Source organism: Candoia aspera, chromosome 1 (genome assembly GCF_035149785.1).
Source record: "Candoia aspera isolate rCanAsp1 chromosome 1, rCanAsp1.hap2, whole genome shotgun sequence".
Classification (NCBI taxonomy): Eukaryota; Metazoa; Chordata; class Lepidosauria; order Squamata; family Boidae; genus Candoia; species Candoia aspera.
This window is the reverse complement of record NC_086153.1, coordinates 229,282,481-229,307,894: the sequence shown is the minus strand read 5'-3', so window position 1 is coordinate 229,307,894 and position 25,414 is coordinate 229,282,481. Positions and strand designations below refer to the sequence as shown.

Genomic DNA, 25,414 nt, shown 5'->3' with positions numbered 1-25,414 from the left:
AATGGGGGGCACTTTTTCAATCGGAAAAGGCAAAAATCCTCACCATTGCCACTAAGCTGAAGGGGAGGGCGACAGACTGGTATGTCCAGATGTGCCAGTCGGAAGCGCCTGAATTAGAGAAATTCGATGAGTTCCTCTGGGCATTGAGACAACACTTTGAGGATCCCTTGGCGAAAGAGAGGGCAAAGAGAGCTCTGAAGGAACTTAAGCAGGGGTCAAGATCCGTGGCTGATTATGCACTGGAGTTTAAAGCGCTGGCTGGGAAGGTGGATGACTGGTCCCAAGCCACCATCATCGAGCTATTCAAGGATGGCCTGAATACCGAGGTGCTGCGCTGGTCCTTGGGGAGGGACGACCCATATACACTTTACGAATGGATCCAACTGGCAGGGAGGGCTGAGCATGCCCATGAGATCTTCGCCCATCGAAAGACCGCCAAATCGGGGCGGGAGGTGAAGCCCAGCCGCCCATCGAGCACCGGGGGGAGAACAGGACAACGACCCTGGGATGAGGAGCGAGAGAAGCGGTATGCGAAAGGCCTGTGTCTGAGATGTGGTAAGGAGGGGCATCGAGTGGCGGTGTGCCCGAAGGCAAAGGGAGAAGAACGGCCCGGCAAGCCGCCGACAAAGTCCCCTGCCCTGCCGAGGAAGCAAAAAGCCGCGGTGGCTGAAACCGTGGGAGACGATGCGATGTTCTACGAGGAGGAGGGTGAGCCCGAAATCCTGCAACCGGCGGGAAACGCCAGCCACCTGCTTTAAAGGGCGCCGCAGGGCAGGTGGTGGAAGAAGGGCGCGAGCCTCCATCGGTGAGTGGCAGTTACCGCATTCTCACGGTGAAGTTGCAGTTGGGCTCCCAGTCCAAGACTATAGAAGTATGGGCCATGATTGATTCGGGGTGTTCCCGGTGTCTAATGCACCCTGATGTGGTAGCGGCTCTAGAGCTACCCACTTTCCCTTTACAACGCCCCATCGCCTTTACACAGCTGGATGGGTCCATGGCAGGGGGCAAACCGGTCACCCATTTCACAGGGCGGGTGTCACTGCAGCTGGGCAGCCACCAGGAAGGCTTGTCTTTTGTCGTGGCTCCAGTAGGGGGTCCTTTGGTGGTGTTGGGGGTACCTTGGTTGGTTCAGCAAAATCCCCAAATAAACTGGGTTTACCGGACTATCACGTTTAGGGATGGGTTCTACCAAGCGACTGAGGGGAAGGGTGCCCCAGAGGAGATGGTGGGGATTGCGGCAGCTGCGACTCCGCATGTCCCGGCCCCTCCTCTGGAAGGCTTGCCGATGGAGTACAGGACTTTTGCGGATGTGTTTGGCGAAAAGGAAGCCGACCAGCTACCCCCCCATAGAAAGACGGACTGCGCCATTGAACTGGTGCCTAACACCCAATTGCCCAAGCCAAAGATTTATTCCATGACCCAAAAGGAACTGACTCTGTTACGGGACTTTGTGGACAAAAATTTGGCGCGCGGATTCATCGAGCCGGCGAATTCACCAGTGGGGGCGCCGGTCCTCTTTCGCCCAAAAAAGGATGGGACATTGAGACTTTGTACCGATTTCCGCGGATTAAATGCCGTCTCAATTTCCAATAAATATCCCTTGCCATTGATCAAGGACATGTTGTCACATCTGGCTAAGGGAAAGATCTTCTCCAAACTTGATTTAAGAGAAGCCTACTATCGTGTACGAATCAAGGAGGGCGATGAGTGGAAAACTGCTTTCAACTGCCCGTTGGGAGCGTTCCAGTATAAGGTGTTACCTTTTGGTTTGGCTGGGGCCCCTGGGGTATTTATGCAACTGTTCAATGAAGTACTGCATGAGCATCTGTTTAAAGGGGTATTGGTGTATTTGGATGATGTATTGATTTATACTGAAACCATGGAAGAGCATGTGTCTCTGGTGAAAAAGGTGCTGAGTAAGCTCAGGTCAGCTGAACTGTATGCCAAACTGTCTAAATGTGCCTTTCACCAGAGACAAATTGACTATTTGGGGTATAGAATCTCAGATAAAGGCATAGAAATGGACCCTGCCAAGGTGCAGGCTATCATGGATTGGGAAAGCCCCCGCACCCGCAGGCAACTTCAAAGTTTCCTGGGGTTCAGCAACTACTACAGATCATTCATAAGGGGGTTCGCTGAAATTGCCTTGCCACTGACGGAACTGCTCCGAACTAAAGGTGTGGGAGATACTCGGAGAGTAAAGAATCCAGGGGCGCTGCTGCGATGGACGCCTGCTTGTCAAACGGCGTTTGAGCGCCTGAAAGCAGCTTTCATCAAAGAGCCCATTTTGCAACATCCTGATCCCTCCAAACCTTTTGTGGTACAGGTGGATGCCTCCGATTATTCCATTGGGGCATTGTTGATGCAACAAGACGAGACAGGATGCCTCAAGCCATGTGCCTACTTGTCCCGCAAGTTCTCCGAGACTGAGCGACGGTGGCATGTATGGGAAAAGGAGGCATTCGCAGTAAAAGCCGCGTTGGAAGCGTGGCGGCATCTGTTAGAAGGGGCAAATCACCCCTTTGAGGTGTGGACTGACCATAAAAATTTGGAGGCTCTCAGCACCCCTCGAAAACTGAGCCCGAAACAAGTCCGTTGGGCTCAATTTTTTAATCGGTTCAATTTTCATTTGAAGTTTATTCCGGGGAAAAAGAATTTCCTAGCTGATGCATTGTCAAGGCAACCTCAGGATTCGGGGGCAGCGCCAGAAGTGGTTAGCACCCTATGGACAGCGCCTCAATTGGGTATGCAGGCTGTGACGCGTAGCCAAACGCGCGCGCAGCAGCCACCCGCGGCGGACGCCGCCCAGCCGAACGCTTTGTCAATTCCTTCCCAGTTGCAACAAAAGTTTCTAAAAGAACTGAAAACCGATGCTTGGTTGCTTGCAAATAAAGACAATGTTACTTTTGACCGAGGCTTCGCTTGGAAATCCGGCCGCCTCTACGTCCCTGAAACCCTCAGAAAAGAGGTGTTACTACGTTCACATGATGACAAACTGGCAGGGCACTTCGGTTTTGTAAAAACCTTGCACCTTGTTAGGAGGCAGTTCTGGTGGCCAACATTACGTAAGGATGTCAAAGACTATGTTGCTTCCTGCACTGTTTGTGCGATGTCTAAGCGCAAGGTGGGGAAGCCCCAAGGACTGCTGCAGCCGGTGGCTGCCCCTTCTTGCCCCTGGGATGAAATCTCCATGGACTTTATTGTCGAATTACCACCCAGTCAACGCAAAACGGTCATTTGGGTGGTCAAAGACTATTTCTCAAAACAAGCCCACTTCATCCCTTGTGTGTCCATTCCGTCGGCACGTCAATTGGCCCGCCTGTTTCTGGTACACGTGTACAGGCTACACGGATGCCCCTCCCGCTTAATTTCGGATAGGGGCACACAATTTACCTCACAATTTTGGCGGGCGTTCCTCAAATTGTTGGGAACGAAGCAAGCTCTGTCCACGGCTTGGCACCCCCAGACGGATGGGGCCACGGAGATTTTGAATTCTACTCTGGAGCAATACCTTCGAGCTTTCGTGAATTATCAACAGGACAATTGGGTTGACCTTCTCCCCTTCGCTGAAGTTGCTTACAACAATGTGGTCCACCAAAGCACGGGCCAAACCCCATTTCGCGTGGCTCAAGGCAGAGACTTCGTACCCATCCCGGATTTGCCACAACCCCCTACCGGATCTACCTCATCCTCTACGACATCTACCTCACCGGGAGATTGGGCCACGCAACTGTCAGACTCATGGCCAGTGATTCAGAAAGCTCTTGCTGATGCCCAACTGGATTACAAACAGTTTGCTGACAGAAAACGTGCCCCTCCGCCGGACTTTCAAGTTGGTGACTTGGTTTACCTATCCACTAAGTTTATCAAGTCATCACAGCCTTCCAAGAAATTGGCACCTAAGTTTGTGGGTCCCTTCCCTATTCTCGCTCAAATTAACCCTGTGACGTTTAAACTTGATTTGCCACATAACCTAAAACGCTTACACCCTGTTTTTCATTGCAGTTTGCTCAAACCGACTATTCGTTCTGACCGCTGGCATGACCAACCCCCACCTCCAACCCCCATCATGATTGATGGACAACAACACTTTGAAGTTAAAGAAATTTTAGATTCCAGACGCCTTCGCGATGCGTTGCAGTATTTGGTCCGTTGGAAGCATTTTCCCCATCCGGAATGGGTCGCAGCACCAGATGTGGCTTCTCCTATCCTCGTTGCCCGTTTTCACGCTGCTTATCCCACAAAACCGGGGCCCTGAAATTTTTTTTGGGGGGGCGGTATGTCATGCTCGCCGTTTCAATGCCTTTGAGCCATCGTAACGTTTCTCATGTCATTAATGGGTTGCGTGTTTCATCTCTCATGGGAGGATGGTACTGCTTATCTTTTGGCTTTGCTTTGGAATGTTTTTCTATTATCTGTTATGTTCAAGGTTCCTTTCCCAGGCTAGCACGTCTGACGTTGGCTAGCACCTGGACCGGGTGGGGCTGATGTAACGGGGCGGGATACGTGTGCACTGGAGGAGTTTTAAGTTTGTATTTGGCGCGCTTTTGCTCATTCTCAGCTTTCTCTGTATTTGTCTTTAGTTCCCTAATAAATCAGATTTTTCACAGCAGCCTCTTGTGAGTCTGAGTATTTGGGCTAGGGCAATCATTACACATATACATCTAAATTATCCTTTGAGTTGAGTAATCTATAAATCACTGATGGAATAAAGAACTGTAACTGTAGACATGGATATTGAAAGAAATATAAGTAATGGGGGCATTTCTGAGCTTTAGAGCATCACAGTACAAAAAGTACATAGTCAGCAGAGTATCTTTCACATATAACAACCTGCATTAGCTTTTAATTTCTTCGGGAATTACATTGCTTAATGAATCCAACTTTTAAATATTCACTCAGAAATAATTTTATCACTTTACAGAGACCATCCAAGCTGGTACCTTTATTGTACAAATATATTAATCAGGATGATCGCTCCATTGTAAAGTGGAGCTGAACCTCTCCATTTTTAACAAAGAATCTGATTCGTGTAGATTTTAAAACAGAATAGCCTTTATGTGATAAAATGAAGGTAAAATTTTACACATAATCTTTACTTAATTGTATAATTAGTCCTTACTGGAATTGAGGATATGTTCTATACCCAACAACTGTGCAAAGAGAATTGGAGGGTATTGCCTAAGTTTTCTAACCACTACTAAGTGTTGAATTTATATAAGCTGGTATAGGAGAAAGAAAAGATATAAGGAGCAAAGATGTGAAAACGAGGTTTGTCAGACCAGAGAGTGTTTTTCAAGGATCTTTGTAGGTGATGAGGCAAAATTCCAGGACCAGCTGATGAAGGAAAAAAAGTCTCTCAACGACAGCAGAATTCCTGGTAGAGGTTCCTCAAGGACACAGGTGATGTGATTCAAGGCCTCACAGCAAAGTGCACATGCCCCTGCGCTTGATCTCCAAAGCAGACACCACTACTCCCAATTTTTTATCGTCGTATGGTGGGTAACGCACTTTGTTGATAGCCTCCAGGCCCATGCAGCGCAAAAGACAGCCGCGAAAGTGAGTAAATGTGTCGAAAGTAAACTTGCCATGGTACTTGCCAAATCCACTGAGTCCTGCAATATTAAAAAAAAAAGTTCAGATCAAATCCTGCTGACTGTCATCTTTCAGCTGCCAACACAACCTGGGCAGCCCTTGTATTTATTTTTTTTCATCAGGCTGGACAATAGCTGCCCTTAAAAAGCTCTTTCCTCATAGTGCTTACTGTCAAAGGTTTTATATCCAATGGACACTGCACAACTACTCTTAAGGAAAGGACTAAAGAAGAGAATCCAGTAGAGAGAAGCAAAGCGTGGTTAGATAATAATTTCCTGGCCTGCTATGTTTCTGATTGTTGAACCACCTTAAATCCCAGTAAAATGAGACTATTGCTTTTTTTTGGGGGGGGGGTTATGATATCTGAAAATTGAACAGAAATTATATCTGTGTATCTTATTGGTTTAACCTCGTTTGTAGTCAAAATGCAATAATCTTGATTTACACAGCATGTTAAGCTGGGTTTAGTGCAGGGTGGGACCAGGCCCACTGAACCAGAGCTGTTTACCCTGCTGAAAACATTTTGATCCTGTTAGCACCACTTACACAGTTAAAAACTGTGAGCCTCCCCCGCTTACCCTTGTTTACCAATGTAATGTAGACCAGGAGATTTCCTGTCCTCCCATTCATTTATAGATGACCACCGAGCTTGTAGAATGGTGGAGTATTTATTATTTGATTGCATTTGGTTTGATCTGCAAATATTCTGGAACTAGTAAAAAAATGAACCCTTAATGTCTTTGTCTTTAGTCCCATGAAAAAAATCATCAAGTGGGAGATCTTTTCAGGTTGGAAGGGAAGGACAAGGCTGGAGACAAGAAATGGAGACAGCATAGAAGATAAAAGGCTAATCATACCAATGCCACCAAATGGTAGGGAAAGCAATGTTGTGTGTGTCACGGTATCATTGCCGCAAAAGCCGCCACTGCTAACACTATCCAGAACATGATTCACAACCTATAAAAAGAAAAGGAGTATTAGGAGTCCTGCCTTTAATCTTCCACACATGAGTTTTATCAGGTCCCAGCTCTATAATGATAAGGGGCATGATACAAACAAGGGTCTTTAGCCTTTGTGCTGCTACAAACATTGGGAATGTTGAGAATTGCCACAGGCACACTCACAAAATGACTACTATTGTAGGTGTGGCCAATTAGCCACTTCCTTAAAGGCAACTGGAAGGCAAAAATAAAAAATAATTTCTCCATGAATCTTAGTAAAACAGTCGAGAGTTTGAAAGTGCAAATGACCCCTTTTGGACCCCAGTTTTCTATCCCCATGCTCATCTCATACAGAGCCAAGAATGATGAGTGGAAATAAAGATGACAGGTTTAGGCAAAATAATCAGTAGCCTCTTCTCAACCAAGGGCTTTACAGCATACACTCAGAGGATTCCCTCAACTCCACTCTTCCGAGGAAAAGAGAAAGTTGGTTCTTTTAAAATGCAAAGGCAGAACTTGGGCACAGCAAGACATTTCAGTGCCTGAACTGGGGGGATGTCATGTTCACCGTTTCAATGTGCATTGTACATCGTAACGTTTCGCATGTCAAGTTGCTGATGCGTCTTCTGGTTGGGAGGGGTTGTGAGGACTCCTTCTCTGGGGCTTGTTATCTGTATTCAGTTGAATGGAATGTGTTTGGGTTATCTCGTGTGTTCAAGGTTTTCTGCCCAGGAGATCAGCGGAACTCGCTGCCAGCACCTGGGGTGGGGAATTTGAAACGGTTGGGCGAGGGGAAGGATCACATTCGCACCAAGGGTTTTTAGTTTGTATTTGGTGCACTTTTGTTCATTCTCAGCTTTCTTTGTATTTGCATGTTATTCTTTAATAAACCAGATATTATTAAGCTCCTGTTTGTGAGTCTGAGTATATTGGGATAGGCAATCCTTACAGGGGAAAACTAGAGGGGGCCATCTCCCCAACAGCTCTGATAAATAGCTGAAACTACCTCCAAGAAGTTGGGGGAGCTCCAGGGACAGAGAAACAGAGGACTTTGCTTCAGGATTCAGGTTATCTATAAGGGATAGGTCACTGTTCTGGTTAGAGACTGTGCTAAGTTTTAATTTTTTTCCCTCTCTGTGTTAGAAATCTTGTCCTCTCTTATTCCTGTTTCTCTGTAAAGTTAGGGTATTCTGTTTAATTTGAGACTGTGTTGAAGATTTATTCTTCTCTTTCTTAATTTCTTGGGAGCTAATATATAATTTGAAAGCTGTCTCTCCCCCAAGATTACTAGTTATAGCAGACAACCACAATCTTGCACCAATGCTGGAAAGTAGGGCAGGGTGTATAGACACAGCAGGCTCCTGGGAGAGGATATTTGAGATGGGAGGAAGGTCTGTTGGTATAAAACATGTCTCTGCACAACCTACAACCTTTACAACACAACAAGGCCAGTAATATTGCTGCTCTCACACAGTTTAGCCACCAGTTGCTCTCCTGAACAAGTGTTGGGATGTAGTCCGTGTTCAAGCTCTCATTTTTATTATTGGCTTAATTTTGCCCTCCTTGGCTACTGGACTTTCAGTGCAGATCCATGGTTGTCTTAATTTCCCCCCACACAGAGGCTCCTGCCCCCAAGGTTAAGGGGTTTAGAGTCTCACAGCTGATGGGATCCGCATGTCACCTGGGAAGCAGGTGACCTCTTTTCTTCCAAGCCTGCTCTAGGAAAAAGCCTGCTCTACACGTGTGGAGGGCTCCTCGCTAGCTAATCCCAATCTGAGTGGCTCTGCCGCTGAAATAGCCCCATGTCGTCTTCTGGGAGTTGGAAGTCCGATTACGTATTTAGAAAAGTTCTAGCCACAAGAAGAGTGACCTCTCAATAATTCTATGAATCAAACTTTGAAAAAGGTTATGTGATTTGAGAAAACTGCCACAATGAAAGTAAGCACTTGTGCACAGTGCAGGGAAGGGGCTGCCACGCAAGTCCGACAGAGCCTTGGTTTTAGGGTACCAATGGGAATATTGATCTCCTAGAAGACCCACATTTGATCTTCTGCATGGGGGATATTCCCAGGTTCAAGTTCAGGAAAAATAAGAATAGGCTGCACAGCCACAGCATCAATGAGCAGCAAGGCACAGGACTCAGCAGCTACACAGCAGGGGCCGTCCAGGCCAATTGGAATCCAGGAGATTGCCAACCTCCAAAGGGTTCCGTGTGCCCCCGGATGTCTGCAGGGGAGCTCCTGTGATGGAAGACGAGGGAAAACACTACTATCGTACCAGAGCAGCTTAGAGCAATTGCTGCCTCCTCAGCAGTGGGCTGGCAGTGAGAGGGAGGCTCTTTTTTGAAGACATAACCTTAAAAATGGGACTGTAATGTAGTTTTCTTTGCACTGTGGATGTGTGGATGAGCCAATTCTCTTTAACACAGGCTTATTGCTAAATAAAGAAGGATAGGACTGGGCTTTCCTTCTATCACCAAACTGTATTACCAGTGGGCAAAGAACTGCTGCCATGCCGGTTCATCACAGCTTACCACCAAGCACATTTGGAAGATAGTGCAAGCCTCCTTTCTTTTAGCCATCCTGGATAGCGTTATGGGAAATAATCCAGATTCTCCCAGATACAGTATGCTGTAACCCAAACAATATACCTTGTCGTCACAGGAGAAGGCATAGGCAGCTAGTGGGCGTTCTCTGCAATTGATGAATTGGATGGCCTCCTCCAAATCTTTCACAGTGAAAATGGGCAGGATGGGCCCAAAAACCTCCTCTTGCATGATTGGCTCCCATTCCTTCACATCCACCATCACTGTGGGAGCTGTAATGGGCCAAAGATCACATCAGGACCAGTTCTGCTTTTATACCATAACGTTATTGTCCAATGAACCAGAGCTTAAGCTGTCCCCAGGACTACACTTCCAATATGCAAACCCAGGAAAACATCTCTGTCTTCTTGCTCTGTCTAAAACAGACTTTCCCAATCTGACACTCGCCAGATTGTTGGACTTCACCTTTCAAGATCCCTACCCTGTGCGGCCTATGAGAGTCAAAGTCCAACACATTTGGTGAGCACCAACTTGGAGGCTGATCCAAATCCCTATACCTACTGGCCATGCACTTCTAACTAAGCTTGATTAATTGACTGACTGACTGATTATGTGCCATCAAGTTGTTTTCAACTCCGGGGATTTTCTCCATGAGCTTACTAGATAGTAATAAAAAAATGTCTTTCTGTCTTACCAAAATTCCAAACTTTTCCCCATACCCTTTCCCAGCCCCCACTTATATACTCACCAATATAACGGTCACACTCATCAGTCTCTCCACCAATGGCCACCCGGCCACATTTCAGCAAAGCTTGGATGCGCTGGAAATGCTTGTCATTGACCATGCGGCCAAAATCGGGTGACTCCTTGGGATCAGTGCCATAGAATTCGCGGATAGTGTGGCGCAGGCAAGGCATCAACCTCTCCTGTGTTTCAACTGTGCAGATCACATAATCTGGTGCAATGCATGTCTGTCCAGCATTAATGAATTTTCCCCATACAATTCGGTTGGCTGCATTCTGGAAATTGCAGTAGTGATCCACATAACAGGGATTTTTACCCCCCAGCTCCATAGTCAACGGTTTTAGATGTTTCACTGCAGCAGTCATGACGATCTTTCCTGCACGGTTATTCCCTGTGGAGATACGGCAACATTTGGGTCAAGAGAGATACACAGACACCCCCAACTCCCATCCAGCATCAGGGGCCTCAGTTCTGTGTTCAAAAACCAGCTGTGTTGTTTTTTCTCTTACACTCTTCCATTCAGATCAGCAAAACTCCACACAGATTGTTTAAAAAATGTGCATTAAAGGTTAATAATACTGTAGTTGGCAAGGAAACTCTGCCTAGGCAATCTGTATGTAATTCAAAAAATATTTTCTGATTTACAAAGAATTTCGAAGTTGCTTATATTAAAAAAAATCAAAACATGACAGCCTGAGATACCCTATTTGACTAAAGGTAGATGTTCTGGGATAGGTGGAAAAAAAGTGATTTACAAATATTTTATGTATTGACTGCTGCAAGAATTTGAATTGCATCAACTTGAAATCTATGCAAATTCTTGTCATTTCTTCATAAAAGAAAAATTCAATACTGCATTGTAACATTTAAAAAGAACTAATTGAAAAAAGTAACATGAATTATTTATGTAAATTTGTAAAAGTGCAGGGATTATCTTCTAGATCAAATTACAGCTACCATAGAGGTATTTGTTTTCTTCATTGTCTTTTCTTTCCTCAAGGCTGAAAATTCCCAGTTCAAGTCTGCCTTTGATGCTTTACTTTCCAGTGCCCTGATCAGGATTGCCCTTCTCTGAACCTTTTCCAGCTTATCTGAAGTCTTGTTAAACAACAATACCCAGAACTGGACCCAATGCTCAAGGTGGCCTGACCAATGCAGAATAAAGTAGAACTATGAATCCCAGACTAAAACTGCATATACTTGTTTTGCAGCCATATTACACTGCTGACTCCTCCAATTTGCAATCAGCATTTTATCCCACAATCTTTTTTCCAAGGGCTGTTTCCAACCGGGTACATCTGATTTTTGTTTCCTAAGTGAAAAAAAAACCTCTGCATTTTTCTGTTATTTTCAGTCCATTTCCCTAACTTTTGTTTTCAGTGTCTCCTAAAGTATCTATTCCATCCAATTTCATTTCATCAGCAGATCTGATAACTATTCCGCCTACCTCCTCATCCAAATTATTAAAATAATGTCCATTTAGATGTAGAATGTGTTAGGGACAGTCCATTGAAATCCCATGCCAAATTCTACTGCCAAACTCCTGTTAAATGTTGCAGTTGTTGTTGTTATTCTCCTGAGCTCTTCTGGCAGTGAAAGGCAAAAGAAAATCGGTGGTAGAAATGAAATCCAGTATAGGCTGAAATTAGGTATCTTTGTTGGGGGGGGGGGAGCCTGAGAAAGACACTTTTCATTGTGTCCAAAACACTGAAGTTCTGCATCGAGCACAGGCATTTTCCTCCTTGTTGTTTGTTGTTTATTCGTTCAGTCGCTTCTGACTCTTCGTGACTTCATGGACCAGCCCACGCCAGAGCTTCCTGTCGGTCGTCAACACCCCCAACTCCCCCAGGGACGAGTCTGTCACCTCTAGAATATCATCCATCCATCTTGCCCTTGGTCGGCCCCTCTTCCTTTTGCCTTCCACTCTCCCTAGCATCAGCATCTTCTCCAGGCTGTCCTGTCTTCTCATTATGTGGCCAAAGTATTTCAGTTTTGCCTTTAACATCATTCCCTCAAGTGAGCAGTCTGGCTTTATTTCCTGGAGGATGGACTGGTTTGATCTTCTTGCAGTCCAAGGCACTCTCAGAATTTTCCTCCAACGCCACAGTTCAAAAGCATCTATCTTCCTTCTCTCAGCCTTCCTTATGGTCCAGCTCTCGCAGCCATATGTTACTACAGGGAACACCATTGCTTTAACTACGCGGACCTTTGTTGTCAGCATGATGTCTCTGCTCTTACCTATTTTATCGAGATTGGTCATTGCTCTTCTCCCAAGGATTAAGCGTCTTCTGATTTCCTGACTGCAGTCAGCATCTGCAGTAATCTTCGCACCTAGAAATACAAAGTCTTTCACTGCTTCTACATTTTCTCCCTCTATTTGCCAGTTATCAATCAAGCTGGTTGCCATAATCTTGGTTTTTTTGAGGTTTAACTGCAAGCCAGCATTTGCACTTTCTTCTTTCACCTTCATCATAAGGCTCCTCAGTTCCTCTTCGCTTTCAGCCATCGAAGTGGTATCATCTGCATATCTGAGATTGTTAATGTTTCTTCCAGCGATTTTAACTCCAGCCTTGGATTCCTCAAGCCCAGCATGTCGCATGATGTGTTCTGCATACAAGTTGAATAGGTAGGGTGAGAGTATACAGCCCTGCCATACTCGTTTCCCAATCTTAAACCAGTCCATTGTTCCGTGGTCTGTTCTTACTGTTGCTACTTGGTCGTTATACAGATTCTTCAGGAGGCATACAAGATGACTTGGTATCCCCATACCGCTAAGAACTTGCCACAATTTGTTATGGTCCACACAGTCAAAGGTTTTAGAATAGTCAATAAAACAGAAATAGATGTTTTTCTGAAATTCCCTGGCTTTTTCCATTATCTAGCTGATATTCGCAATTTGGTCCCTAGTTCCTCTGCCTTTTCTAAACCCAGCTTGTACCTCTGGCAATTCTCACTCCATGAATTGCTGAAGTCTACCTTGCAAGATCTTGAGCATTACCTTACTGGCATGTGAAATGAGTGCCACTGTTCGATAGTTTGAACATTCTTTAGTGTTTCCCTTTTTTGGTATGGGGATATAAGTTGATTTTTTTCCAATCTGATAGCCATTGTTGTGTTTTCCAAATTTGCTGGCATATAGCATGCATTACCTTGACAGCATCATCTTGCAAGATTTTGTAAAGTTCAGCTAGGATGCCATCCTCTCCTGCTGCCTTGTTATTAGCAATGCTTCTTAAGGCCCATTCAACCTCACTCTTCAGGATGTCTGGCTCTAGCTCACTGACCACACCGTCAAAGCTATCCCCGATATTGTTATCCTTCCTATGCAGGTCTTCCGTATAGTCTTGCCACCTTTTCTTGATCTCTTCTTCTGTTAGGTCCTTGCCATCTTTGTTTTTGATCATACCCATTTTAGCCTGGAATTTGCCTCCAATGTTTCTAATTTTCTGGAAGAGGTCTCTTGTCCTTCCTATTCTATCATCTTCTTCCACTTCCGCGCATTGCTTGTTTAAAAATAATTCCTTATATCTTCTGGCTAACCTCTGTAATTTTGCATTTAATTGGGCATATCTCCCCCTATCCCTGTTGCCTTTTGCTTTCCTTCTTTCTTGGGCTACTTCTAGTGTCTCAGCAGACAGACATTTTGCCTTCTTGGTTTTCTCTTCCTTTGGGATGTATTTTGTTGCTGCCTCCTGAACAATGTTGTGAACTTCTGTCCATAGGTCTTCCAGGACCCTAACTACTAAGTCCAGTCCCTTAAATCGATTCTTCACCTCCACTGCATATTCCTTAGGAATATTAGTGAGCTCATATCTAGCTGATCTGTGGGTCTTCCCTAATCTCTTTAGTCTGATCCTAAATTGTACAATAAGAAGTTCGTGATCTGAACTACAGTCAGCTCCAGTCTTGTTTTTACCGACTGTATAGATGTCCGCCACCTTTGGCTGCAAAGGATGTAGTCAATCTGATTTCGGTGGTGAACTTCATTTCAGTTCACTGATGCCCAAAATGTCTATCTTTAATCTTGACATCTGACCAATAACCACATCCAATTTGCCCTGGCTCATAGATCTTACATTCCAGGTTCCAATGGTGTGTTGATCCTTAGAACATCAGATTCGCTGTTCACCACCAGCACCGTTGGCCACTAGCCGTCCTTTTGGCTTTGAGCTAGCTGCGTCATCATATCTGGGGCTAGTTGAATTCATCCTCTGTTCCTTCCCAGTACCATTTTGACCATCTTCCGACCTGGGAGTCTCATCTTCCGATGGTATACCGACATATCTCTGGTTGTACTGATCCATTTAGTTTTCATGGCAAGAATACTGGGGTGGGTTGCCATTACCTTCCCCAGGGATCGCATTTAGTCTGACCTCTCTGTCATGACCTTCCTGTCTTGGGTGGCCCTTCACGCTTTAGTTCATGGCATCACTGAGGTGCTCACGCTCCAGCAGCACAACAAAGTAACGATCCTTTGCTGAAGATTTTCCTCCTTACAGTGTCACAACTCATCTTTTCCTCCACCGGTGGGCACAAGACCTACAGTCTGGAAGCTGCTGGCAGGGGGAGTCCCTAGCACCACACGCAATGGCTTCCCCAGGCCTCACTTGCCCCGAACTCAGCTGCACTGCAGTAGACAAGGTAAAGCCTCTTAACTGTGACACACAGCAAATTGCTACAACATACAACAATTTGGTCTTCTAGAAAGGCATCCTATTAGCCACAGAGATAAATTCTACTGCGGATGGGGGGGGTGTCCTAATCTATGATCTTCAGTAAATTACCTGAACCTTTCAGTTTCAACAGTTGAATATTGGCTTACCACACAGATTCTTCTGCAGGTATTAATGATCAATATTTTAAAAAAAAATTATTGAAAAGAATAACCTGAAAAGAATATTCAAGAAGAGAAAATCACCTGTAAAGAAGATATAATCAAACTTATTTTCCAGTAATTTTCCCGTTTCTTCAGGACCAGCTGTCACCACAGCAAAGGTTTCCTATAAAATAGAAAAGGAAGTTCACATCCAGTCAAACTGCCTGCACATCACACAGGTGGTGCTTTCTGTCTCTGAAGCCCTGCAGGAGAAAAAGCCTCTTGGGGGCAATCTGGAGCAGGGAAATGCTGCATTAAATGGAAAGGAAACTACGATTTTCCAATATGAGACGATCATTTTTGATTTAGTGAGCATATGGTAATAGGGGCCTGTGATGCTTTCTTCTGTGTAACCTTCCTTTGGGAATGGAATTGTCCTACATTCGCAGCAGTCTCCTAGCCTCATTCTCCCTCTAAAAAGATAACCGTTTGAGATTAGTTCAGATCCAGCGTTTTTCCTGAAGAGGCCCAAGGAATTGCCCATCAAAATTCCAGGAGATTAAGACAAATCACAGAGGAAAAGGCAAATCAGAAAACCTCTGTTACATTTTGACTGTTTAACCAGGTAAACTTGCAGCCGAGGAACTCACCGAATCGAGATAACAAGGCAGTGCTTCTGCAAGGAGCCTCTCAGTGTGGCTGCTCACCTCTGAAGGTTTGAGAATCACGCAGTTCCCTAGTAGGGGGGAGAGGACACTTCAAGATGGTTGCCACAGACAAACGTCCACACATGCCTGGATCGCTTGGAAGGACCCCCGGAAGACCCAGTGTCTCAGATGGATTAGGAGACAGCTGCTCACTCACCAGCTGCGATGGCCCCCACCAGGGGTATCAAAGTAACATGGATAGGGTAGCCAAAGTCTCCAATGATCAGCGCCACCCCAAATGGCTCCTTGCGAATGAAGGCACGATCCAGTTGTGTGAACTACAGAAAAACCAGAAAAATCCATGAAAGGGTGGAAACACTTGATGAGCTACAAAGTACAAACCCATTTCACGTCTGCTTTCAAATCAATCTTTGCTCTAAGCACTTCAGTTAACATTGTTTATCCTCTATTTGCTCTCCTTTACAAAGGGTGTGCACTAGCACTGTGGTCTGGAAGGCTGATGCTGAAGTGTGTTCATTTTCAGTCAGGTATTCTTGATTTGTTTACTTAGCATGTTGTTTAATCTCAGTAAGATTTCCCCCGGCATGGACATCAGGTATTTCTGATATAAAAAAGGATCCTCCACGCTAACTGATTATGAGTGGGTATTTCTGTTGCAGCTTGGGGAGCTGATACACACACACACACACACACACACACACACACAAAGAGTATATACACATAAGGATGTTTTCACACATGTCACTTAAAACATTTTCATCTCTCGCACTGTGCACAGATGAAAGCAAACAATAGCAATAGTTACTAGGAATAACTGGGAACTATGAAGGATATAATCTGATTTATTTGGAGGGCTCTAGGTTGGGAAAGGCTGTTCTAAACCAACATGACTGTAATGAATCTAAGTTGGAGTGAAGAAATTATCCTACAAAAGCAGCTGGAACTTGTTCCTGGATGGCACAGCAAGTATGGCCCTAGAGACCCTCATTTGGAAGCTGCCACAGAACTTTTACATATCAGTAACCTGCTATCATCCCAGTATGTTCAATCACAGATCTCATCATTCCAAAACACCATGGGAAGGACATCAGGTAGGGAAGGCTGAAACATTTAAACTCTAGTATGAGTTTAGAATATGAGCATCTGCCTGTTTTGAAAGGGCACAGATAGAAAGTCCATCTTCATTGATGAGATAATTCACCCTTTACACTTTCATCCCTGCCCAACCTAGAACCATTCTTTTCCACTTGATCTCCTCCCACTCAGTTTGACTCCTTACGAGGTTCTTGTCCACATATTCATCCTTCATCCAGCTGCTTAAGTTGTTCAGAGTGTTAGCCAGTTCATTTCTGACTAAGAGAATCTCAGTAAGCTCAGTTTCAAAGCAGGGCTGTGGAGAAGAAAGATAAAATGAGATGCACCATTGATGTCCATACTGGGTTCAGGAGGTGAACTATGCAGCAACTATGCTCTTCATTGAGCTAACCTTCTGTCTCATTCATTGCATGGCAGGGCTTTCTCAGGCAATCATCCCAAGGATTCTTGAAATGTAATATTTGGGCTTTGCACCACTAAGTGTAGTTCTCTGGATACTTAACCTGTACTCAGGCAGGAGACTCACAGACAAACTCAGCTACAAATGGAACCATATACTGTATATTCAGATGATTTGTTATGCAAAGAAATCAAAGCCTTTATAAGTTTAGATTTTTCTTCCCACCTTTCTGAGATAATGGATATGTGGCTGTACCCGTGACCATTTTAGGAGGCAGCTCAACTATGTTTATATAATGATTTTCTGTAGCCTGAGAACTGCTGCTTGTCACCTTGCTAAATTCAGCTCTCGTGGCACATCCGGAAAATATTGTTTCCTGTTCATAATTTTTTCATGGAAAATCGACTGAAGGGAAAAATGGAATAGCTGCGCAATGTCTCTTAACTGGCAACAAGCCCTTCATCTGCATGTCTCCTATGAGCTGCCAGATGCTCTGCCTGGGTGGCCCACTTGTTGGAATTATCAGGGGTCAACTCAGGATTGTCTCATAAGCATAGTAAGAGGGCTTATCTGATAGGCGTGATTCTATTGTGCTTGTGGGAAGTGACATAGGTCACCTGATTTCCTCTTCCTCCTCCTTCTTAGTCTGGGGGATTCACAATCTCCATCTTTACTTCATGGGCAGACATGCAGGCAGGAGGACTGCATAATGCAGGCCTTGTCCTCTAACACCTCGCTTGCACACAGACTTTCTATTCCACATAGAAAGTGTCTACAAAGAATCAGTGATGAAGTGCCTTTTCTACTATGAACCTACCTCTATCCAGCTCTGCTGAATAAAGTAAGCTACCTCTACTTTTCTTCATCTAACTGTTGTGTGAAGACTGAATTTATTTCTGAACATAATTAAGCTTGATGTACAAGTTCTCTCTTTTTTTTCTTTTGGTCCATGCTTCTACTCTGCAAGATTGCTGTTAGCTGCTTGGAGTTCTTTTATTAACATTTAAAAACTCCATCACCACTCACCTTGCGTAGGTCTGCACAAAGAGCACGCTGGATATCGGCATGCCTTTCGTCCAGAAAGTGGCACAGGGCCTCCAGCTGTTTTACCCGATACTCCATAGGACGTGTCTTTCCTGTCAGCCAGGTGGCACGTAAGCAATGCACTAGGCCAGCATAGGGGTTTTTACTAGGAGGAAACAAAGACTCATAGAATCAAAAGGGCTATGGAGAGTCCCACTCCTTAGGTCACGCATGTTAACCCTGACCCTGCAAGGCAGGATGCCCTGTAAGAACTGGATGGATAACTGTTTTGCCTTTCTATAGATTTCTAACCCAGTTTGGGAGTTTCTGCCATGGCTCAATACCTTTGTAGCTTCCCAACACGTCATAAAAAGATTTCTACTTGAGAGAGGGATCCAAATAATATTTCTCCCCTTTGACCAACACTTGTGTCATGCTTTTTCTGAAGAATGTCATCATCTTGGGCCAGAATAGCTACTCCCATACTTTTCTCATAGTTTTCTTACAAACTCAGTGGGTCATATCCAGACAATAGGCAAACTTTTTATTCATGTCTGGAATCAAAGACTAAAACAGTGAAATGGTGGAGCATAATCTCACTCCCTAGGACAACTGCATCTACGCTCAGTAGTGGTTTTGACCCTTCTGACAAGAACGGTGCACATTGGAGAGGCACTAGATTGGGGCCTGCTCAGTTGTTTGTAATGGTTGGCCCTCACTATGCTCTGTGATTTTTCAAAGGGAAGACCACAATGCCACTGAGTTTTATGAATTATGCTCTGACTTGTTTTCTTCGGTTGTATATTGGCCATATTGGCTAAGGACGATGGGACTTAAGTCCAACACATCTGGAAGGCTGTTTAGTGGCAAGGGTTACCATTACCTGAAAGTCGCTCAAGCAGACCACGCATTCACTACCTCTGGTCAACATTGGTTGATTCCTACTTGTGAGCCTCAGATAAACTTTTATGGCAGTCTTACTCCCCTCAGCTCTTCAGTATGGTTTATCCTTGTTATGCACAGCCAGCCTGCGTTCACAATACGACAGCCTCCCTGCCATTAATTTCTTTTTTTTGTTTTTGTGTTAGAAGTCTTATTCTCTCCTTCTCACTGTAGTGTATTCTGTGGATTTTCAGACAGAGTTCAGGATTTACTTTCCTCTCTGTAAACTTCTTTTTCCTTGTTAGAATTTTATTAAGTTTCAAACAAAGATAAACGCTACAGAAAACCAAAAAACTACAAAGGAAAAAAGCTAAAAAAGTTTGGAAACACAAGATAATTTTTTTTTAAAGTTTACAGAAAGGGGTGACTTCTGACTTTTAACAGCAAGGATATACAACGATTTTCCATAATCAATCCCTTACTCTATATTAAACCAAGATCACATTATTCTATAAATCATACCATTGGCACATTATAAAAATCAGTATGGTTGCTCCCTCCCCTTATATTAAAAGAGAAAAGAATATATGTATATAAACCTCCTAATCAACTCCCCACCAAAGATAACGTTTATTTAATTATTTCCTTCCTACTACTATTCTATACATTCCTGTCTACTATAATAAAAAATAAACTAAAAACATATAAATTGTCTACCATTATACTTGATAATACAGCAATTTTAATAATCTTAATCATGTCAAACTCAAAACCAGACATTAATCGTTAAAGATAAATGAAATCAGCCAAACCCTAAAAGCAATCCAGATAAATATTCTTAAACCCTTATCCCACTTCAAAATAGGCCATAGCATTTACATATCACCACAATATGCACAGACCCTTTTTCTTAAAGAAATCAAACAGCCCAACTGCCCCCCTCAAAAACTCCAACTTCTCTTCAGGAAGCCTCCCATACACAATAAGCCCTTCTTTTCCATGGCACTCCATCAAAAAAGCACTCCATTTCACTTACGGCTTGCAACTCGATCTCTCCTTTTAATTTCTTCAACTCAGCTAACCAATCTTCATCCAGCATTTTGACAGAAGTTGAAGAGACATTCCTGTCACTGTTAAATTCCTCAGTTTCATCCACAACATCCACAACCAGATAAGACATTTTAAAGCTCATATTTTTCACAATGTCCTGAATGCCTTGCATAAAAACTTGGTTAGAATCAGAAAGAATCTGCTTAAAATCTTGATGGAAGTCAGAGAAAGTCTGTTTAAGATCCTCCATGTCTCAAGCAGTAGATTATGGTGCCCCGTAGGAGTTTAACCAGTGAAAGTCAAAGTTATGAAGGAATGTATTTACTTAAGTGAAAGTGAGATTTGCAGACAATTCCTCAGGGAAAGTAGAAACAGGAAACTAAAAGTTCAAAACAGCCAATTCAACATTTAGGAAAATGCTAATTTCTTCAAATTTAGTACAAAAATAATAACAGGGAAACAATTATTTACTCTCAATCCTCCTTAATATTTGGATGGAAAAAAGCCAAAACTTAAAAAGAATCTTTAAAAATTAATCCCAGAAATAACTATAAGCACTAAGAGAACCCGTTCTCCTTGCTGTAGAAAGCCTCTCTTAGGGTACATATACTTAAAAAAAAAAATTGGGTGATTTAGAAATGGGTTGGCAGGTCTTAATGTCCCTTTAAGGCTACAGCGTGGCTTGGAAAATGGTGACATCTCAGCCTTCCAGCTAGCTCTTACCAGTTGAATGCAATTGCTGTTTGCGATCTTCTGGCTGCAAGCAGCCATCTGGAGGACAGATGGGGTAATTCCAAATGTTTTCCTTTCCTGGAAAACACTCCCGGGCTTCAGTAAAAACCTGCCTGAGCTGCCCCCCCCCAAAAACTGCCTCATTGTCAATTCTGCCCACGGAGCCTACAGGCACAGCTGTTCAGTCCACCATGTCCCCACCGAAAGTCTATAAATTTCTTGAGAGCTGATATATAACTTGAAAGCCATCTTTCTCCTAAAATCACTAATTATAGCAGATCAGCACCAGCTTGTAGTTTGCTAAGAGCACAGTATGTATTTGTGTAAATCAGGCTTATAGATTATATCTTCTGAATCACTTTTTTAAAAAATAGGTTAATTTTGTTTATTTCTTATGAGAGTAACCACTTGGAAGATACAACTGGTCCAGAATGCAGTGGCACACACAGTATTGGGTGTTCCTAGGTTCGCCCACATTACACCTCTATTGTGTGAGCTGCACTGGCTTCCAGTCTCCTTCCAGGTGCAATTCAAGGCCCTGGTTATCACCTTTAACACCCTACATGATACAGGACCTGGTTAATTGCAGGACTGCCTCTCCCTAAGAATATCTGCCCCTCCCACCAGATCGGATAGGGTAGGCACACTCCAGATCCCTTCCCTGAAATCTTGCCACCCAGTGGGACCTTGGAAGTGTACCTTTTCTGTGGCTGCCCCTACCTGATAGAACACCATCCCCCTGGCAATTCAGCAGCCCCCCACCCTTTTAGCCTTTCAGAAGGCCATCAAGGCCTGGCTTTTTACTCAGGCACTGGGATAGGATAGGACAGAATAGAATGGAATGTGGGTAATCAGAGCTTGCTGTGGAGCATCCTAAGGGGATGATCAAGGCACTGAGTTTTTGTTTTTGTTTCATGGTTTCATGGTTTTTTGGTTATGTTTTATAGTTATTGAGTTTTATTGCAGTTGTGAGCCAGAGTTGTTTAAGATGGGCAGCCATACAATTGTTTTAAGTAAATAAATAAATAAAATCCCTATCTGAATAGAAGCTAGATCTGCAATAGTGAGTCCACTGCTAAGATATAAACCAATTTCAGTTCTCCATAGCATTTCTCCTATTGGGGGAAATGTCCCCCTAATCTTAGACTGTGATTTCTCAATATGGATGCTAAGCACTTGAACAAAGTTACTCGTCTGTTAAAGAAACAGCAGTGACAGGAAAGCAGCAGAGTAGGTTGGCAAAGGACCAGCAGATGGAGGTACATAGAAACCAAGAGACTCAGATCAGGCTGATGCAGCTCAACTGCTACCCTGAAATAATTGCTTCCACAAGAGTTCCTATTCTGATCTTTTGGTGTCGAATCCCATTGATTGGTTCATGTTGGCCACAAAGAACTGCAAGCTACCTGTAAGGTCATCCGCATGAGCAGTGACAAGCTGCCAAGATCTGTGCAGAGACCTCCTGGAACAACTACGACCCCCGTGGCTGAAGCTTGCTAGTGTCCCAGGTGTCACCCTGCATTTCCCAAGCTTGGGGACGAAGTCAGCTGCTTTGTAGCAGGGGAGGCAATTCATGCAGAGGAGCAGTTCATGTAGACGGGACTTACAATTATTTTTTAACTGCAAGGTGCTTTTATAATTTATCTGTTGCTCACTTTCTCAACGAACACCCTGATTATTTTTGTTTTCCTGACAAAGGTTCTGTGCCTTTTGCACAACAGGCAGGAAGTGAGGATGGACAATGTTTCCAAGAACAGATACGCAATGTTGGAAAGAAGCAACCCATGTCTGCCTGTTGTGTGGTTATCACAGGCACAGAACTGATTTTACGTGGAGAAAGGAGATCCTATTATCCCGGGTCTAAATCTAAGATACTTCTTTGTGCATAAAATGTGTCTTTCTTCGTCTTTGCTGCCCCCTTGTGAGCACAGTTCTCAGTGCACTGTCTGGATTCACGCATCACCTTAGCCCATAATGGGATTTGTTTAGTTTTGATACGATGTGTTATGTGAACCCTGCCACAAGGGGTTCAAGCAACGTTGATAGCTTAGCAAGATGTGTGAATGAGCTACTCACTCTGGCCACACTAAATCCCCTAGACTTTCAGGTGAACGTGCTTCAGATTCATCTGCGTACATGACTTGCTTCCATGCCGTATACTCCCCGGACTCTGATTCTTCTCTTTTACCAATAAAACTTCACACAAACTGAGCTCAAGAGAAGTTGCAGTCTAGTAATCTGGAGAGCTCTCGCCTAACCTGCTTTGCTCTGTACCAGTTTCTTACCTCTCTGTGTCTTGGCATTCGCTGGAAAGCTCCTGGGTTTTGTGGCATTTGGGGTCGGAGTTCCCTGCAGAGCAACTCTGGCTGCTCTCACTTGGGCAGTCCTGGGGTGGTCCGTTTCCTTCTCTTCTGCTACGTTGCCCTGAAGAGCCACTTTGGTGGGGAGCATCTTGGAGCTTTTGTTGCTGTCTCATATTGTGGTGTCCCGAGCAGCTACTCTGGATGCCCTCGTGTGGGCTGGTAATTTCCTTGAGCTTGCCCTGCTTCCTGATAGTCTGCCTCCCTGAAGCCACAGTGCCCCTTGTGCGCTCATCCTGGAGGGGAATTTCATGGAGTTTGTGTTCAGCCGAGGTAGTATCTGGCCGGTCTTCAGCTTGCCTGGACTCTTCCTGGACGTTGCATTGTGTTACGTCCCACTCTCCTAGAAACACACTTTGCACTATTTTTCCAGCTAGAAAAAGAGAAGAAAATAATCCGATGGGCTACCTTGCTGCTCTTGATGCCTACACATTTTCTGCTTATCACTGCTAATGTTTACTTCTTCTAATAAAAGGGAAAAGATAGCTATACTAACGTCCTTCAGTTTCAGGAGGATCTTAATTTATTAGTGCTATTCTAGGCCCATGGATTCACATCTATCTATATATTCTACACTGAGGAGAACAGGATTTGGGGATGTGGTCATGGGCTGTGACACATTTCAGGGCGTTCCCTGCCAGTTAATAAAAACAGCATATATTTCAAATTATCACAAATATTTTAGAGTGCAAAGGGAGCCAGCCAGGTTGGCAGTGAAATAAGATGGTAGAATGAACAATGTTACTTTAGTGTATGGACAGAATCACATTTTTGAATGATTTAATAAATTTTCTGTCAATTTATTTCCTGTAAACTGAAAAGTAGCATTGTAAAACATTGGGCTAGAACAATTTTTCTTATGCTTTGTTTTTAAATTTGTACTTTTAACATTGAATTATTTATATGGAATCCCCTGTCATTTCACACACACACACACACACACACACTCTCTCTCTCACCTCCATTTCAAATTTTACATATCATTCTGCAGTTTATGTAGTCCAGCCTTCCACAGCTGGTGGCTTCCAACCCAATTGTAGGGCACTGCAATTACCAGAATTGTGAGCAAAAATGCAGTTAGAGAATTCTGGGAACTGTAACGTCTACACATTTGGAAACTACAGAAGTGAGGAAGGTTGGTGACTGCGGACACAGACAAAGCCAGCTATGCATCCAAATAGCAAAATTGTGTCTGTACAAGAAGTCCTAGACTTAAATTCAGTAGAACTTTTTTTTCATAGTTTTCTATGACTGCAGGTTGACCAAAGAGCTGACTGAGAGATGCTTCTGGCAGTGGAAGGATGGGACACAATTTCAGAACATAAATTCTGGTGCTAAATAAATTAAACTGAAGCCCACCCTAACTCCAGCTTTGCCACTTAGACAGATGTAAAACATATTCCATCATAACAGATTTTCAATACAGTAGAAGTGCTTTGTATGTAGAAACCAGAAGTATTATAGAAGCATGAGTTGTAATAGTATGATTACGTAAATATGATGGTGTTTAAGCTTCTCAACAACATCAGGCCTATCCATGGTTTTAATTGCATGGGTGTCCTGCCCGTCTTTCAAGGAATTATTAAAGCATACAATGGTGTTGCCCTATTTTATCCTCATAAGAACCTTGAAGCATGGTGACTTACCCAGAGGCATCCAGGTAAGCTGCCTGGCTAGAATGGGTCTCTTGTGTCCAACTCTCCAGCCACTACTTATCTTACCTCAAGGCCAATAGCACCGTGATTGATCTTGCCTCTTTTGATTTCCATAGCCAATATGAAAATCATATCAAGAATTTGGAAATCCTGATCTTTCCATTCATCAGTGCTGAGAATCTCAGTATTTCCTTTTTATACAATTACTTCTAGCCAGCATTCACCGAGTCAAACTTTTTAAGAACATTTAATGATCAGGGGGCTAAACAATCTCATTCATCTATGCACTTAGGCTGTGATATAGAACATTATGAGTTACTAAAGTGGAAAACTTTGTGGTGGAAATTGCCCCTATTACTTTGCTATATTCTTAATAGGGTGAGTATACCAGTCCTCTCCACCCTTGCATTGTCCAGAGGTGTTAGCACTCCCAGACCTGGCTGGGAATTCTGAGTGAACACATCAGGAAGGTGCCAGGTTAGAGAAGGTATGCATACCTATGTGTTAAAGTGGGGTAACCACAGATTCTAATGTGGAAATAGTTTAAAGCACACATGGGTTGTATTAATACCTTCTCTATAAGTAAGTAAGTAAGTAAGTAAGTCCTGACAAGCATCATGGAAAGTCCCCATGAGGCATTTATTCAAGCAGATGCCTCTGGGGAAGGCAGGTGTCTGGTTTTTCCTGCAGTCCAAGCAAAAATGGCCCTGGAATACAGCGCCCAGTAACTGTCAGGCTTACCAGGTAGACTGGACAGGAAACACGAGCACTTAAGCTAATTCTACCTTACTGCAAAGCTACATTAACAGAATCTTGCAAGTCTGAAAGTATAAATCTCCTACCCTCTCCTTTACAGCCCAAGAAACTAGGTAGGGTCCCTTCTGAGCCTCTTGCTCCACCCACTATCC

At 43.8% G+C, this 25,414-nt stretch overlaps 1 protein-coding gene across 1 annotated transcript; it reads right to left on the bottom strand.

The window, feature by feature from the left end:
- Positions 1-4,995: 4,995 nt before the first annotated feature.
- Positions 4,996-24,507, bottom strand: LOC134488591 (aldehyde dehydrogenase family 3 member B1-like). The gene is made up of 11 exons (XM_063291055.1): positions 24,498-24,507; positions 22,777-23,224; positions 17,831-17,993; positions 16,589-16,744; positions 15,506-15,626; positions 15,292-15,377; positions 14,744-14,825; positions 9,830-10,216; positions 9,187-9,353; positions 6,453-6,552; positions 4,996-5,615 (listed from the first exon to the last, which is right to left on the bottom strand). Exons 1-11 carry the CDS (start codon positions 24,505-24,507, stop codon positions 5,422-5,424), a joined length of 1,914 nt encoding a protein of 637 aa, XP_063147125.1. The 3' UTR covers positions 4,996-5,421.
- Between the last annotated feature and the right edge of the window lie 907 nt (positions 24,508-25,414).